At 27.4% G+C, this 16298-nt stretch overlaps 2 protein-coding genes across 4 annotated transcripts in view; one reads left to right on the forward strand and one right to left on the reverse strand.

Annotated features, from left to right (window-relative positions):
• Positions 1 to 1676: 1676 nt before the first annotated feature.
• Positions 1677 to 10579, reverse strand: LOC105423075 (insulin-degrading enzyme-like). The gene is made up of 14 exons (XM_089073927.1): positions 10421 to 10579; positions 8390 to 8585; positions 7547 to 8047; positions 6861 to 7072; positions 6284 to 6532; positions 5771 to 6157; positions 5185 to 5291; positions 4690 to 4825; positions 4291 to 4398; positions 4078 to 4204; positions 3706 to 3912; positions 3090 to 3379; positions 2687 to 2896; positions 1677 to 2471 (listed from the first exon to the last, which is right to left on the reverse strand). The coding sequence occupies exons 2-14, from the start codon at positions 8550 to 8552 to the stop codon at positions 2238 to 2240; spliced, it is 2931 nt and encodes a 976-aa protein (XP_088930053.1). The 5' UTR covers positions 8553 to 8585; positions 10421 to 10579; the 3' UTR covers positions 1677 to 2237.
• A 4081-nt stretch (positions 10580 to 14660) lies between these two features.
• LOC105423034 (octopamine receptor beta-1R) overlaps positions 14661 to 16298 on the forward strand; it is an 89213-nt gene continuing 87575 nt past the window's right edge. For all 3 annotated transcript variants that reach the window (XM_089074181.1, XM_089074182.1, XM_011632669.3), the window contains exon 1: positions 14661 to 14908. The gene's annotated coding sequence lies outside the window, so the exon portion shown is untranslated. The remainder of the gene's footprint in view (positions 14909 to 16298) is intronic.

Genomic DNA, 16298 nt, shown 5'->3' on the forward strand with positions numbered 1-16298 from the left:
AATAAATATCGTTTATTGTATAGGTTACACATCCGTGGAAATATCAATCCCAGCTTGATTTAATAATTCAGATTAGGATTTGAAATCGGCTGACATTTCCGCAATTAACGCAATAATTTAATTCCTCTTTTGAAATTTGTTCATGAATTTTAAGACATTATTTAATACCGTTACTTTACGTGCGAAATCATAAAATATGACCTTAATATTGACAATAACATCGATAATATAATTCTGTCTCTTTCTTTCTTCCTCTCTCTCTCTCTCTCTCTCTCTCTCTCTCTCTGTCTCTCTCTCTTTCCCTTTCTTTATTTTCCTTTCTTTTTTCTATAATTAATAATATAATTAATAACATTAATAACAATCAACTTATAATCATATTCAATATTCAATAATAATATCAATAAAATTTTGACAAAGTAAAAAATTATAGTGTCCATTTATTTCTAATATAAATATTTAATTACGATAATTAAATATAATAAATGAAGAAAATTGAAAAAATTTTATAATAAAAAATGATAAGCAGAAATATATTAATATATTATACTTTCTGTTAGAATATTTCCTTGTTTAAATTAATTAAATATCATACCAAATTTATTCAGAAAAATTTAACAAATTTAGCAGTTCTCGATTTTTTACACATAACATCTTATTTTATCTTCCTCACAGATTACTAAGATATGATCAGATGTACTCTTTTGAAGAAATCATATGCTCTTTTTGAATTAGAAGAGAATACAAATACTATTGACTTCTTTTAATTTTTTTTTTGTGAATTCTGTGTCTCTTTTTCTGTCCTTTGCAATTCGAGCAAATTTGAATATAATAGGATTGTATGACAAAATGATTAATACTACATCTAATTACAACTAAGAAATAAAAAAATTAAGTAACAAAAGTAATAAAAATTTATCTTGAAAAATGTAATTTTCCATATTGATCTTTTGATTTAAATTGAAAACGAGATTGCCAACAGATGGTATATATAAAACGGGCTGCGTAAAATTTAAATTATTTGCATTTGAAGAATGCAAAAATGCTGCTTTATCAGATAATTATAAAATATTCCTAGACTATGTTGATAAAACCTTAAATTATTTCATCCACCCTAGGCATACAGTTTGCTTGTAACTGATAGACTGCAAGTAAATTTATCATGATCAGAGAAAAGCATGCGGCCATCTCGGTCTTTTTCATGGAACCGTCAAAAGTACTCCACTGTACCAATTATCACCAGTACGTCCATTTTTTAATTTAAGACTGTGTACCTTCATCTATTTTCTGATGCTGCCAATAAAATCGCATTCTGATATATACCTCTGATATGTTGCATCAAGGATCAAGAAATTATGCTTATATAATTATACACTACAGCAAAATTTTTTGTATATATAATATATAAAAATAAATAAATAAATAAATATATATATATATATATATATATATATATACAAAATTAAAACTAAAATAATGCCAACCATTATCATCAATATAGATTTTCAACTTGAATATTGTTTTTTAGTAATGTAATAATATACAATTTGTATAACATGTGCATGAATTTTTAGTGCTAATTATCCTTTAAATGATAATGACAAGTGGTAATGATAAATGGTAAAATATTTATATTACACTTATACAAAAGATATAAAAAAAGTAAAAAAATACAGTTTAACATATATACTATATTTAATTTATTAAAATTTATTACAATAAGTTCTACATTAAATTATGCTTAATTTCGTAAAAATTATACATAAATCATTGTTTATATATAAATAAAATTAAGAAATTTAGTAAAACAATTATCTAAATATAATTAAATTCAATGAAAAATTTTGTACGTTAAATGCTAGAGTTTTATAAAAGCATATAATTATTTTTAATCTATACTATTTTAAGAAATGGACAATAACTTTAAAATTGTTTAAAAATGTATATAAAACAATATTTACAGAGCAAAAGGATTTATATATGTTTATCATATAAATAAAATTTAAATAGAATTTCGATAATATATTAAAAATAAGCAATATTAGGTTGCTTTTCAACAATATAAACATTTATCGTAATTTATAAATGCATGTTAGATTTTTCTTTTAATTTTAGTCCTCCTAATAAGTGATCCATTAATTTCCATAAAATAATGAATCAATATTTTTCCACAAATAATACAAATTAATATTATACATATAAACAAATTCATTTATATAATTTGCTGTCTTATCATTTTAAAATTTAGAAAAGCATAAACCCTTTTTAGGATATTCATTAAGGGGTTTTAATAAAGGATATAAAGTTTGATTATTTTTAAATGACACAATATTAATTTTCTTAATTTCTTCATCGACTGATAAATCAACTTGCTCAATTATATTACGGACGGAATCTTCTGATATATCTTTTGATATATCCGATATATGTATTGATAATTTAGCGTATTGCGCTTTGTTATATACATTTTTCTAAAATATTGTATAAATATATGATTAATTTTTCAACCTTTATAAAAAGTAATTTATAAAAGTTAACTTTTAAGAAAGTTGTGTTTTACTTTGTATACAGAAATTATATTTTATATTATTCATTCATTTTTTTATGAATAAAAGTGTATTTTTTTTCTGATTTGAGTTATATGCATTGCATGTAAAATAAAATGTAAAAGATAATAAATGATTACCTTATAAAAATTAAGTAGTTGCTGGCGTGTTACTGTCTTCAAGTAAGATACTTCGATATTTACTCGATTGAAGTTATATTGTTGGGTTATAATTTCATTCCAATATAAAGTACTTTGTGCACTCAACGTTTTCGGTTTCTCCAAATATGATACAGCCACAGCTTCCTTGTATTTTTCAAACTGCTCTTCAGGCATGGTAGTTATATAATCCTAATTATAATAATATTAATAGTATATAGCAATAGAAATATAATTTTATAACATAATAAATAGATTAATATTGATTTAATCACGATAGCATAGAATATGTGATAAATATGAAAAAAGAAAAAGTGTTCTTATATTTTAATTAATATACTATAATATGCATTATTTCATTATTATTATATAAGTCATTACTTACCAACATGGAGTCTATAAACAAATTAATCCTCTTTTCGATATATTGTGGCTGCTTGTCACTTTGAATTAAAATTTTCAGACCTTGCACATTGATTGTTTTATGAACAGTAGTATACATTGCATACCCTAATTGCTCCTTAGTTCTTAAAGTGTTATAGAAAGGCTGAGAAATAATTTGTACCAAGAGATCTAAGAGTACATTTGACTCTGTTGACTGTAAACCAATCTGATAATATACAATTGCACAAGAGTTTTTCAGTGACGTATCTTTTATTTCATATAGAAAATGACCTACAATAAACATTATATAATATTGTATAATATGAATAATATTAATTATCTTGGCGAAGAGGAGAGGATGAGACAATTAATTTTTGAAACAAAAACTTCATTACAAATTACAAATAAAATAAAAATTAGGCTTATTTCTTTTTTACTACTATACAGTGAAGAAATTAATATAAAAATTTAGATTAAGCAACATATTAATATGAATTTGTCACTTCTAATAATTACTACATTTATATTAGAATCAGTATGTACTGATTCTAGTATAAACCTTTTTTATATTAATTTCTTCAAATTTGTTATAATGAGATTATGTTGTGCATACTTACCATTTTCTAGTTTAAATTGACGGTTCAATACTAGTTGGCTTTGCATTAAAGGTATCAAATCAGGCGTTTTAGTTATCAACATAGATTCAATTAGTTTAACTATATCTATAGCCTCTAACATAGTCACATTACCGTATATTAAGCATTCCACATGAACTTTACTAAATAGCAGCGGTATAAACCATTGAAAACTTTTGACAGTTGCATCTACATATTGAGGGGTTTGTTTTTTAATAATTTTTAATTATATATAACTAAGAACAGTTGTCATTTTGATAAAGTTTTAATTTTTGAGAAGAAAAATAATTTTGAATAAATCAAAAGAAAAAAGAAGAATACGTAAAGTATTCTATACTTGTCTTCTATACTTACGCTTAAATGCTTCTAATAATGTACTCGCGAGCCGAATTTCATTCTGTGCTGACAATAACTTGTCAAGATAGTACTCTGTTATTGCGTAAGGCTGATTTTTAGCGAAATTTTGCAAATTTCTGATACACTGTAAATTATTAATAATTTTTTACACAAAAATGTTGCATCTCAATTAAATTAAAAAACTAATTACATATTATTTATTATACATACCTCTTTCTTTAGAATTTCAAATTTTTGCAAATCTTTAAAATTTATCAATCGATCTATAATCTTTTCAAACACTATCCGTTGCTTGCTATCGTAACCATTTATATCAAGCTAAGGAAAGGATTAATTTTTTTCTATTAAATAACAATTATTCTTTTTTTTTATAAATTTGTGAAACATTGTTACATAGAAATAAAATTAAATATATTTGTGAAAATTTAAATATATTTATAAAAAAGTTACAAATAAAAATTAAATTTGATCTATGAATAAATAATATTTTACGCATATATAAAATAATATTTATTTTAGATAATAATTTCATTACAAATTGAATAATAATTATTTAAATAATATCATAGGATACGCTTAGTATCTTTTTTGTTGTATATATGTACTCACTATTATTCCATAGTCAGAAGTATTAAGGTTCCATTGTAAACCAGCTATCGTGGCATATTCCTTTAAAGAATAATTAACTAGATGGAGAAGCAGATGAGTCAAATTGGAATGAAGAGGATCCATATGAGCAATTGGACTATAAATTAAGAATAAAATAAAACTTGTACAATAATGACGAAATATATTTTTTTTATTAGAAAAATGATTATAGCATTATTTGTATTTAAGACATCTTTAAATAACAGTGTTTGAAAATACATAATTACAAATTTATTTCTTTAATGATATGATTTCAAATATATTGAACTTATATTCATATTATAAGTTTAATTATTTTATTGTTAAAACTTTTATAAATTGTGAAAATAAAAATAAAATTCTGAAAATCTTATTTAGATCACAAACCTTATTTAAAAATATTTCAATTGTTTATGTAATAAGTCATATATTTAAAGTTAAAAAAATGATGTATTTCTTATCACTTTTATTGCATACCTGACTAAATGGAAGATCATCCTCGCTTTTGGTACAAGAAATTCGTTATCTTTCTTATACCAAAGTCTTACAAACGAAGTATCTTCCAAAATAATAGGAAATTCCATCTGTAAAATTTAAATTATTAGTGCACATGATAATTATGAAAATAAAACTACAAGATAAAATTGAAATCGATGATATAATCTACAAATATAACTTAAAAATATAAAATCCATCTTTCGTACTACTACTTCTCTCTTATGTGTACAGCTTCTTTTTTATATAAATCAATAGTTGTGTAAATCAATAATAAGCAAGTATATTTATTTAAAGTTAATGCAGAGCAAAAATTTCCAAACTCATTATTATTAAAATGAAGAGCTCTATATATATATATATATATATATATATATATATATTTGATTTTATATACATGTCAAATCAATTCATGTTAAATCATGTCAAATTACTTTTAAATATATATTAATATTTAATTCTATGAAGTATTGTTAATAATGTCGTTTATGCTTTAAAAGATTTTATTTTAAATATTGCCAAGTAGTATTCAAGAATTAATATTGTAGAACACAATAATTTTAATTACATCAGTTTCAGGTTTGATATCAAATTTGGTCGTTATAAATTCATTCTTCTTGGAAGGGAATTTCAAGTCTGAGTTATAACTAGCGTTGTTGCTTATGTCCAATAGTTCTTCGGTTATCTCGGTTTTATCAAAGAGAGTGCCGTACCATCTTTCTGTTGCAGTTGTATCATATTCTATTGCGACAAGGTGAATTCTGACCTTTTCCAGTGTCAAATTATTCATTATTTGTGTAATCAAATTTGGTCGCCACTCAGTGAAAATATGTCCTGCCCACAAAACATCTTTCATGTGACATATTTGCAGCGATTGAGCTAAATTACGCACGTAGGATAGAAGATTATCGATTTCCTTAAAACGAAAATTTGTATATGCGATGTCTCTATATTCCTGTAAATGTAAAATCGTATTGCTTTGTATGTAATATATAATATTAAACTATAGATAAGTTCAATAAATTATTGTACTACAATTTGCCAGATATTCTATATATAATTATATTATTTTATTAATTACATTGTAGATCCATTCGACTGGGCCATGTAACTTGAGAATATTGATATATTGAAATATCAATTGAACAATATCTAAAACATTCAGTGTACCTTCCAGAGTTAGATCAACATGAATATTGAAAGAACCGTAACCGTTGAAGTCATCGAGGCTTTCAGCTCGGAGTGAGGTACACCAACCCTTGGCTGTTAAAACTGACAGTAACGAACCTTCTCCTTGATGTTCAATCAAATAGGTAATGTACTTCGTAGGCTATGTTAATAATTAGACAATAAATATAAGCATCAAATAAAATATTATCATATCATACTTTATTTGACGCTTATACTTACTATTTCCATGTCATATATACACGTAAAATATATAATATTATTATATACGATATACATAATTATATTTAAAAGGCCATGTGTGGTGTGTGTGTGTGTGTGTGTGTGTGTGTGTGTGTGTGTGGGGGGGGGGGGTGTATGTGGTGTGATGTGTGTGTGTGTGTGTGTGTGTGTGTGTGTGTGTGTGTGTGTGTGTGTGTGTGTGTGTGTGTGTGTGTGTGTGTGTGTCAAGTAAGAGAAAAATATATTACCGACGATGGATATAATTGCTGTAAATTAGGTATTACAGGCAAAGGAAACAACATCTTCAAATATCTTATATTTTGCAACGGAAAAATGTACCATACTGTGCGAAAGTGCTCATCTTCAAATGGTTGTTCAAGCCACACTGGCTTCTCAGTTTCTTTGTTTGGTACTTCAGAAAAGAGATTTACTATCATGTTTTCGAGTTCATCTAAACTTTCTAAACATAAAATTTATTTGTTACTATAATATAATCTAAATATTAGAAATATGTGAAAGAAATTATAATCTATTCATGACAAAAAGATTAATTTTACTTAAAAATCAAAACAAGGATATACATTCTTATTATCTTGTATGACTTGAGATATTTAATTTTGTTTTTTAAATAAGCCTATTCCTTCTTTTTTATTCAATAAACATCAAAATTTTTTACATCTGTTTTAAAAGCAAAATTTTCACAATTGTCATAAGTATTTTTACATATTTTCTTATTTACGTAAAATTTTTCTTTCTTAAAATGGGATGTGTAGATGTGTATAGATGTTAAATAATTTAAAAAGTAAAAAATGTAACTTATAAACTTATAAAGAGATGTTCCATTCTTATATACCAGAAGCTTAAATATCTTTACGTAAAAAATTATAAAGAAATATTCTATTCATAAACAGATTTTTGTATATCATCATCGTACCTTTTCCGAGAACACACAATGTCATAAGATTGGCAGAATAATATTTGCCATAAAACTCAAGTAATCTATCTCGAACATTAATGCCCTTTTGATTCGGTATTATATCTAATGTTTCTCTATTTCCTACGTTGAATTTTGAAAACGGATGATTGGAGCGTGCAGACGATCTGTTGAATTGTTCAAGTCTCGAACCATCATTTGTCATGTTCACCTCATATTCTAAATTTATGACATTCACCTCGCATTTGATTGAGTTTTCCGTGAAAAGAGGTGCTAAGAAAAGCTGTGCAAAGCGATCCAATGCACCTTCCAACTTCTTTGAGCTTACATCGAAGTGGTAAATGGTGTGATCTGCGCCTGTTTCACCATTGCGCTCGCCGCTGTTTTGCGACAAGTACATTCTTAAATTATTCTCTTGAGGATATTTCTTCGTTCCCAGGAATAACAAATGTTCGCAGAAATGCGCTAACCCAGGCAGATCATCCGGATCACACATATAACCTGTAACATATTTTATTTCTAATTAATTAATCATCAAATTGGTAATTTAATAATCACTGATAAAAATATATTAATTCTTAGTTAATATCCTTAATATAGAATAGAATCTATCTCGGATAAAAAATAAATAATATAACATAGAAAACGTAAGATTTCAAAATTTGTAGAAAAAAGTAAATTTATAGAAAACAAAATACAGAATTTTTTCATGTAAAATAAAGTTAATTTTAAATATGAAGAATTTTAAGATCGATGTAAAAGATTTTTTTTATATAATTTTTATTGTGTTATCTATAATACATATGTAGAACTTTTTTTAAAGTTGCAAATTAACATAATTACCAGTATTAACATCCATTGCGGCAGCGCTTTTATTAGTTGTTGGGTCGCTGATTAAAAGTACTTTCATTTTATTACTGAGTAATAAACCCCTGTACAATCGCTTGTCATTGTGTGATCTTACTATATGATCGAATCGTTTCTCCACACGTTTATCAGTTAACATATTGATCACTGAAGTCTTGAATTCGGGTATTTTCTTCATAATAAAAATAAAATTAAAGGAATACAGAAGACTTTAAAATCAGTGCATGGCTTTATTAATCTATTATGTTTATATATAAATGATAGTAACGAATATTCAAATTAATAAAAAAAGTGTAAATTATCAAAAAAATATTTGTATAATAATCTCGTTTTAATACACTTGTTTATTAGTGCAAATTGCATAAAATATTTAATAAATATTTAATAATAAGAATAAAATAAGATATTAAATAAAAATATTTATATATTGTATATTTATATATACAAATAAATCAAATGTTACAAAAGTTTGAAATATTTGAATTATGAATATATTCTTTATCATCAAGTTTTTTATCATCAAGTTTTTCTTAAATAAGCCAAAAAGTTAGGAATAGAAAAGCTTAAGTATCAAATCTTGTATGTGACAGTTTATATTACTAAATTAAAAACAATAATCATATAAATGTAATAAACGTTTCTACTTCAGATTGGATTTATCCCCTTATCCTCAGTGTCTGTATCATGACATACAATAAAATTAGTCTATTATATTCTAAATTAATATTACAAATCTGTAAACAGAACTAATAAACTAATAAATGTGCAAAAATGATAACAATATGTAAAACGCATCACAAATAATATTTTATTTTTGATCTCAATTTGAAGAAACAATTGTTGTATGTATTATTATTGTTTTTAATTTTAAAAATATAAACAATATAAGGTCCGGTGTTTCAGTTTTCATGCTTCTAACATTTCGACTTTCTTAGGCAAACAAATAAAATGTGATTATATATTAATTTGTTTTCCCTAAAGAAATTCTTCTCTAAACAAATATAAACATGTAGAATGCTGTGTTTTTTCATTTATTTTAATATGATTAAACATATTTTAACAAAAATATAAAGAACGTGAGCACACAGATAAAACAAAAGAAAATTTAATTTTAGATTAATAAAAATAGAAGAATTAACTATAATAATATTAGAAAATATTTGTAATTACAAATACCTATATTTTTAAACATTTTGTTAAGATTGTATGTAACATCTATAAAACATAGATTTAAATACTGTATATTTATTTATAAAATTAATAAAAAATTATTTGATTCATATTCCTAGACCAAAAAACATTTTAATTAATAACTTCTCTGATGGCTTTTATATTTTAATTATTAACGAGACGAAGACTTTCTTTAAGAGAAATAGATTCAGAAATTAATTAATGTACATAATTTTGTTTATTTATACTTTTTCTAGAATTTGATTTGCTAAACGTCTATTATTTTAGTTATTAATTACTGAACATCTATATAAATCTATATAAATGCATCTCTTTCTTTCGAAGAAAAAATTTTAAATGAGGCAAAGGATTATGTACAGCAAAAGAACATTTGGAATATATTGTTATAATAACATGAAAATAAAAAGAAAATATTAACTTTCTTTGACTGAATCAGGACTAGAGTATTAAATGTAGATATAATAAAATATATAATAAAATAATTAATAATAATAATTAAAGGCGCGGTAACAAAATAAATCAAAGAATCAAAAGAAACAAAAGACTGTTCGAGTTGAAGCTAGATAAGAATGCTAAATACATTTTAGTAATTATTAACGTTTATAAAAATTCATTATTTCATTTCATCAACGCAAATGTTTTGATCTTTAAGTGACCATCGCGAAAATATTAACAGAAAGACATTAAATAAAAATAAATTAAGTAAAATTAAATTATAAGCCCCGAACACATAAAATTTGGTTAATATAAAATTTTCGAGACGTCTTACAGTTTTTCAAGATATATAATAAATGAGTGAAAAGAGAGGCGTAATACTTCGCTTTAGTTTGATGAATCCGATGAATATGATATGTCCTGTCAGGTAGGTTCGAATATTGCGAATGATGGCAAGTGGCGTGCTCGCGTTTGCAGAGATCCATAAATACCTGAAAACGAAATGCGAATATGTGTGCGGCACGTGGGATTCTAATACGCGCATGACGTGTAGAAGGTGAACTTGCGAAGTCGAAAGACAACATGAAAAAAACCTATATACACGCATACGATTGTCACCGACGAGTGGCGATCGACGATGGCTTGAAGTTATAAGCGCGAACTTACCTTTGCTCTTCAATATTTTTAAGGGATACAAAATTTAAATTCAAACGAGGATGCGCGGAGGAGTGATGGTTGGGAAGAGTGGTTGCATTCTATGCTTACGTAAACATTTTTAAAATTTAAAATTTTGTTATTTCATAAGCTTTCTGTTCAATTTTTCTCCAAAGTTTTAAATAAGAGAAAATATATATAGACAAGTCATGTATGTGAAACAATATAAATAAGGTCAATACATACGAGCAAAAATCGTTGAAATAATATTTATTAAAACAAATCATAGTGACAACGAAATTTAAATACTTGAATGTTTCGGTTATGCTGAGCCTTCCTCAGCAAAGTTAAAAATTCTAATAAAACAAATTTTGTAATAAAGAATAAATTTCTTTTTCTATAAATACGCTGTATGTATATTTATATACGTAAATATGAACATATTGATAAGTGTACGTGAATATTATATTAATCAGTATTTTAGTTTATAATAAAAAAAAAATTACAAATATATATAATATAATATATAATTATATAATACTATATAATTATATAAGCATTTTCTTGATATATAAATTATAGATGCAACACGGCATATATCAGAATGCGATTTTTTATCGACAATGTGGGAAAATGGATGGAACTACGTACATACTTCCAATTCAAGAATAAATGTACCGATGTAGTGTACAGAGAATTTTGACGGACCGCGAAAAAGGCCGCCATTTCAAGCTTTTCTCTGGAATTACTATTTAATCAACGGACGATATGGACACCATTGTCTTTATCACTCTTGCGTCTAGCACGGAAAAGAACCACAAAATCGTGGACATTACCTACGCGAATAAGGTTACAACTAAATCACGGGCATGTTCGCTCTCAGGCTTCTCTCTGCCTTCAGATTTCTCTCTGGTATAAAGTTGCCTATAATCGATAAATTCCAAATAAATTTATCATAATGCAAGCAGAAAGAGACCATTTAAATTGTTTTCTGATGAAGGTATTATTAAAGCTTTCTATAAATCTAATGGTAGTAGGATTTCATTATTTTTCGCAGATGATATTAAAGTAACCTTCCAAGAATAGATTTTTCTTGTGGTGATAACAAAAAAAAAGAATTTTTAAACTAGTATGTAATTAATTTTATAAATTAAATTTTTTTTATTAAGCATTCTTTTGATTGTGATGAGTCCTGTTTAAAATGGAATTAACTATAATGAAATAGTCATAAAGTTATCCGTTTATTTTTGCATATATAATATTATTGCATATCTATTCAAATGCTGTTACGTACATTATGAAAGTTTTAAATAAGATCAGTATTGTATTGTATATTTTAATTTTATAATTAAATTTAATACTTTTATTACTTTTATTTTTGGTTTCTCTCTCTCTCTCTCTCTCTCTCTCTATACATATATAATATATATATATATATATATATATATATATATATATATATTTCTTTCTATTTCAAATAATCAGTAATAAAAATTCTTAAAATTATTAAAAAAATATTCTGGCTTAATTGCAATAATTCTTTATTTAATCAAGCAAATTAGATTATAATATTTAATTAATTGGATAAAATAAATATTGAATAATTTATATATTTCTATTATTAGTATATTAAAATTGTACAGAAGAAATAAATTTAATTATTTTTCTAATATCATTAATACTTACCTAATTATTAAATTACCTAATGATCTGCTAATTTTGATAATACAAATGTAGTTAAGTATTCGTTTGTTAAAATCATATTATGAATTTTTATTTATTAATTTTTATCTTAATTTAAAGCCAAGGATCTAAAGAGATTTAGTGATTAAATCTGTGTGTTCCTAATGGTAATTCTCTATCGTCATGTTTCTCAAGTCAAGTTGACAAGGTCGACTATCGATGAATGGCAGGAGAAGGGTGAGGGTGAGAGTGAAACATGTCGCAGTGGGCCATGTTGTCGCATTGATTATGCACAAATCCTCGTATCGATATATATATATATATATATATATATACCAATATTTTCGTCAATGGCGAGGTTGATTGCCATTCTCCATTTGCCAACATTAAACATCTAATATGTGTCTATATAAAAAAATTGATAGTTTCTGCATTTACATTTATACACAAATTTTCCAAACAAAATTCGAAAGTTTTTGCGATTAGAAAAATATTTAATGAAAGTCCACGTTCTTTTTAATGTCTAAGGAAATTGTAAAATATAATATTGTTGGAATACAAAATATGCATAGCTGGAGAATACTAAAAGGAGGTATTTTTATAAAAGATATTGAATATTATTTTATATGCGTACGAAGTACAAATTTTACAAAAAAAAAAAAAAAAAATCTTAAGAATCTTGAAAAGTATAACAAATTAAAAATTTTTAAATACAATTTCACGTTTCAATATGTCTTTGCTGTATTAAGCAAGATTGTTTGTCGTATTAAACGTTGTGTACATGTCACAATAAACGAGAATATGAAACAAAGGTGGAAACTCTTGAATTGGATTAGGAATTATTGAAATCGCTTAATTGAATTATTTTTAATTATTAATTTAATATATTTCTGAGAGAGAGGTCTTTGATTACTCCAACATAGGACCGTAATAGCCGAGTTATTCAGGCGCTAATTCCCTCGGTCGTTGTTGCTGAAACAATCAAGGTAATACCGACGGTGTATCGTAATGTCCGCCAAGTGTCCGTAGTTACTGGTGCGACAGTGCGCAAGGTTGTTCCGAACTTGTTCGTGCAACACGACGCCTTGAGAGAAGTTTACTCTGGCACATGTTCCGCATCTAAATGTGCGTTGTCTAACGTTAATGTCGTAGACGTTACGCGATGCGATAGTACGTGAATGTATGCACCTACGCGTATCGGCTACAAGATTGCAGACGGTCCTCCTCTGCAAAGAGAGAGTTTATTCTCGTAGCTCCGACTGAACGAGCGAGAGTCGGGGTCGTGTCCCATTAAAATAAATGGAATAGACGCCATTTCCAGAATAATATCATAATTGCAAATAAAGGCTCGACGCTTAGTATATATATAGAGCGAATATATTTATCTGAGATTCTGCAAGATGGAGACGTGACATGGGGATTAGGGCGAGAATTTTGAGATTTATAAGAGGTATTATCTCCTGTAGCTTCTAAGCTTGACACCGCTCGATATTATACTACATACAAAGTTTGAACTTTCTATTTTTTTGTTTCCTATGGATTACGGATATCTGGAAAGTTGGTACACTGGGAAATGGAAGTTCCCCGGACGCATTCTATCCGAGAGAATTGCAAATATTTAGGAAATTTCAGCTGGAGCTGATTTATCATCCCGTCTCTCGTTTAGTGGCGGGGTGAAAGCTATTTACACGCTGATCGCAGTTTATCGCTGCTCGCTGCCCTCGGGGGACTTGTCTCTCCGAGCGATGCGACGAGAGATCGTAAACTTCCGAGATCGCTTCTTCCCTTTGTGTCATTTCTTGCGGCCCGATTTAGGGTTTTTGAAAGTTTAATCCTCTAAATCTCTAATCTTGATATGACCACATGATGCTCTAACTAACTAAGAAACTAACATCACTCAGAAATTGATTATTCCCAAAGCATTACAGTTTACACATATTATATTTTAGAATTAAACATACAATTACATATATTGTTAAAGAATTCTAAAAATTATAAATTACATACACTCATGTACATATACCGAAATATAAAAATTGTACAAATTTAAATTATATTATGAAAAACATATATTAAGAAAATAAAAAAGAGTGTTAAAAAATTAGATGATATTAAATAATATTGTAGAGAATTTGTATTTTTGACATATCGCGAAACTCTCGCTTCTTATATTTGACAAAATTGGCACGACGCATCTATCGGCATTTGAGCTTCGTTCAGAGGGTTGTTTTCGACTATGGTCGCGCCTCCAGCGGAGGGTGTCTAAAACAGCCGACCCTCTCTCTCATCTGGGAAGACAGTGCGGCCTGATCCGCGGCGCCGGCCGAATCGCCGGCACCCCACGTCCGCGTCCGCCGAGCGTTCGTTCCTCGACGCGATGTGCCGAAAACGATGAATGAAAATGTGCGCGATCCTGTTACATCAAATGCGCATCGCGATGAGATCAACCCGTACGATTTTCCGTTGAACCGTTCGAGCAAGGAAATCGCGAATAAAGCGCAAAGATTTAACGAGCACTACATTTCTCGAAAGGTGCAAATTTTTTTTTTTTTCTTGATAATGTTGAAGGGATGCTTTTAATTTAATGAAGCTATCATCCGGAAGTGTTACTCAAATGGATGGAAGATCGTTCAAGATCGTTAAGATCGATGAGACCGCTTCCGCGATCCTATTCTTATTTCCCAAAACCGATATCCTTCTTACGAAAGTACGCTTTGTTCGACAATAAAAGGCCTCTCGAACTTTTTATTCGCATTCGAGAAAGTATTGCATTGAATTAAGGGGGACATAGCGAGATTTCATTAGCGAGGATAAATCACGAAAAATTGCGAAAGCAATTTGTCTTGAAAATATAACCGAACAATTGCTGAAATGTCTTCATTGAAGCTTCATTTAGTTAGTATTTTTTTTTTTTAATGAAAGGGAATACGCAATTTAGTAAAATATTAAAATTCATTTTTAATAATTTACAAAGGTAGTTTTTATGAAATATAATTCCTGAACAAGTCGTATTATTTATTGAAATTGTTTAATCGTCTCGGCAGATGAAAGTTATTTTTGAAAATGTCAAATGTTTTGCTCCAAAAAAGATACGCGGAACTATCTTTCATAGATAGTTCAAAACTCTCTCTAATAAAGTTAGAAATTATACTTCGTACTCGAAAGTACAAAATACAACTTCTGACTCGGTGTTTAATGACTCGCGGGGATTTCCCGTCGAAGAAAATTTCTAGATGGACCGTCGTCGTTTGTTGAAACTTTGTAATGTTCGATATTATATCTTTTCAGCAGCTAGAAATGGAATAGTGAACAGCAGTTTAGATCCAAGAATGTAATTACGCGCCGTTTGATAAATTTCATCCGCCGCTGAGTGCGGTCTGTTGAAGCTACACGAAAGGAATTTCTGCTTCCTGCTTCGTTTGTCAGAGGTAGATTAACGTTCAATGTGTGTTCGCGTACGTGTGTTGAACGTGCATAATAAAATTAAATGGGAAATTTCATTTACATCGCCATTTTCCAAATATAAATCTCGCCTCGTCATTATGCAGTACTCCAAAGAAAAGAAACGTATTTTATACTCGCTAGGAAATTATAAATAGATATTCATTTAGTAACATACGTCTATATCTCGTAACATTATACAAAAACGTAATTTTTTTAGATACACGATAATATGTATTTCTATCTTCTTTAATTTAATTACACATTACACGAAATCACATAATGAGATTCGTGGGACAGCTCACGCGAAAATTCGATTTTCTTCGAATCTGCAAGAGCAATTATTAACGAGATTCTTTCCTCACGTAATTTTGTTTGTCAGTATTCTTATGTGGTATTCTTATAATAAGAGAGCTCTGGGAACCGCGAGATTATATATGGTGCACGTAAGGAAGCGTTTTAGTCCTTCCTAACAATTCTG

The sequence above is a fragment of the Pogonomyrmex barbatus genome, unplaced genomic scaffold (assembly GCF_055798465.1).
Source record: "Pogonomyrmex barbatus isolate J1 unplaced genomic scaffold, ASM5579846v1 scaffold16, whole genome shotgun sequence".
Taxonomy (NCBI): Eukaryota; Metazoa; Arthropoda; class Insecta; order Hymenoptera; family Formicidae; genus Pogonomyrmex; species Pogonomyrmex barbatus.